At 48.5% G+C, this 1624-nt stretch overlaps 1 protein-coding gene across 1 annotated transcript in view; it reads left to right on the top strand.

Annotated features, from left to right (window-relative positions):
- LOC107298677 (retinal guanylyl cyclase 2-like) overlaps nucleotides 1-1624 on the top strand; it is a gene marked incomplete at its 5' end in the record, with an annotated part of 30915 nt that overhangs the window by 2150 nt on the left and 27141 nt on the right. Inside the window, one exon of the mRNA XM_029286593.1 lies at nucleotides 433-734. Within this exon, the coding sequence (XP_029142426.1) occupies nucleotides 433-734 (302 nt within the window). The remainder of the gene's footprint in view (nucleotides 1-432; nucleotides 735-1624) is intronic.

Raw genomic sequence — 1624 nt, 5'->3', positions numbered from 1 at the left:
TCTTTCTTTCTTTCTTTCTTTCTTCCTTCCTTCCTTCCTTCCTTCCTTCCTTCCTTCCTTCCTTCCTTTGCTTTCTTTCCCTTTCCCTTTCTCTTTTGTTCCTTCCTCCCTCCTTTCCCCTTCCCCTTTTCCTCCCTCCCTTCGTCCCTCCCTCCCTTCCCTTAACAACCGTCTCGCTTAGCAATAGAAATGTGGGGCTCAATTGCGGTCGTACGTCGAGGACTACCTGCAACAAATTAAAGTCTCCAACTGGCCTTTCCACTTTGATGGTCAGATGCACGCTCATCCTATTGCAGGGGGCTGGACTAGAAGACTTCCAAGGTCCCTTCCCACTCTGTTACTCTGGTTAATTCTGCCTTTCTCCTCTCTCCCCCACTCCCTCTCCTGTGGAAGCAAAAAACTTTAACCCCTTCCTTCCCTTTCTCCTCTCAGTCCTTCTGCTCTGCATGGCGTCTGCTCTCACTGGGGGGGAAGAGCAGGCGTCCTTCCTAAGCAAAGCCCAGGAACTGGGGCTGGCCGACGGCAGGTACCTCTTTCTGCCCTACGACACGCTCTTCTACAGCCTGCCCTACGGGAACCATTCCTATTTCCTTCTGGAAAATGACGACGGCTTCCGGAAGGCTTACGACGCCGTGCTGACGATCACGTTGCAGTCTGGAGAATTGACTTTCTACGACGCTTTTCGGGCAGCCAAAGAAAAGGGAGAAATCAAGGTGGATTTTGAACCTGAACAGGTCAGTCGGTCCGTATTAGTACCACTTTATAAAAAGCCCTAGTGAGGCCACACCTGGAATGCCGCAGCCAGTTTTGGTCACCGTACCACAAAAAAGATGTGGAGAGTTTGGAAAAAGTTCAGAGAAGAGCAGCTAAGATGATCCAAGGCCTTGTTGAAGGAAAAGCCTTCATCGGGGTTCAGTCCAAGCCGGGAATAAACAAAATGGAGACTGCTTTAGAAAGAAGGTTGCAGTTTATTGAAGAGGAGAGCCAGACAGGAAGATGGCTCTGGAAGAAAAGAAAGAGAGAGCACATGTAGGGAGTGGGTTTTTATACCCTCTGGATCCTTTTGTTTGGAGCTGTTTCCTGTTCCTGTTTGAGGCTTTGTATTTCCTGTGTCATGTATTCTGACCTGAGTCTGAGTGTGCCCTTTGGCATCTGTGAGTTAATCCTATTATGTCCTGTCTTAGAGTTTGGCTGGGGTGTGTAGATTTTAGGTGTCTGTCTTCCTAAGCTTCTAGCTGGAGGCTGTCAACCTTCCTGAATGGATTATCACATCTGCATTTCTACAGAGCTGGTTTCTGCTTGGAGGAGGGAGACTTGGGGCTATAAAGAAAAATTGGACATGCTTTTCGGTCTCTTTAAGATCCTTTGAGGAAATATATTTTTCTGCCCTTTTAATATTTCCTTCTCTGGGGGGGGGGGCTGACTTCCCACAGCCTGGAAGCTAAACCATATGAAGAACGGCTACGGGATTTGGGTCTGGCTAGTCTAAAGAAAAGAAGAAATAGGGGAGACATGATAACAGTGTTCCAGTATCTGAGGGGCTGCCACAAGGCAGAGGCGGCCAGGTTGTTCACCAGAGCACCAGAGGGAAGGATGAGAAACAATGGTTGGAAACTAATCAAGG

The sequence above is a fragment of the Protobothrops mucrosquamatus genome, unplaced genomic scaffold (assembly GCF_001527695.2).
Source record: "Protobothrops mucrosquamatus isolate PMUCROS unplaced genomic scaffold, P.Mucros_1.0 scaffold4183, whole genome shotgun sequence".
Taxonomy (NCBI): Eukaryota; Metazoa; Chordata; class Lepidosauria; order Squamata; family Viperidae; genus Protobothrops; species Protobothrops mucrosquamatus.
This window is presented reverse-complemented; position numbering and strand designations above follow the sequence as displayed.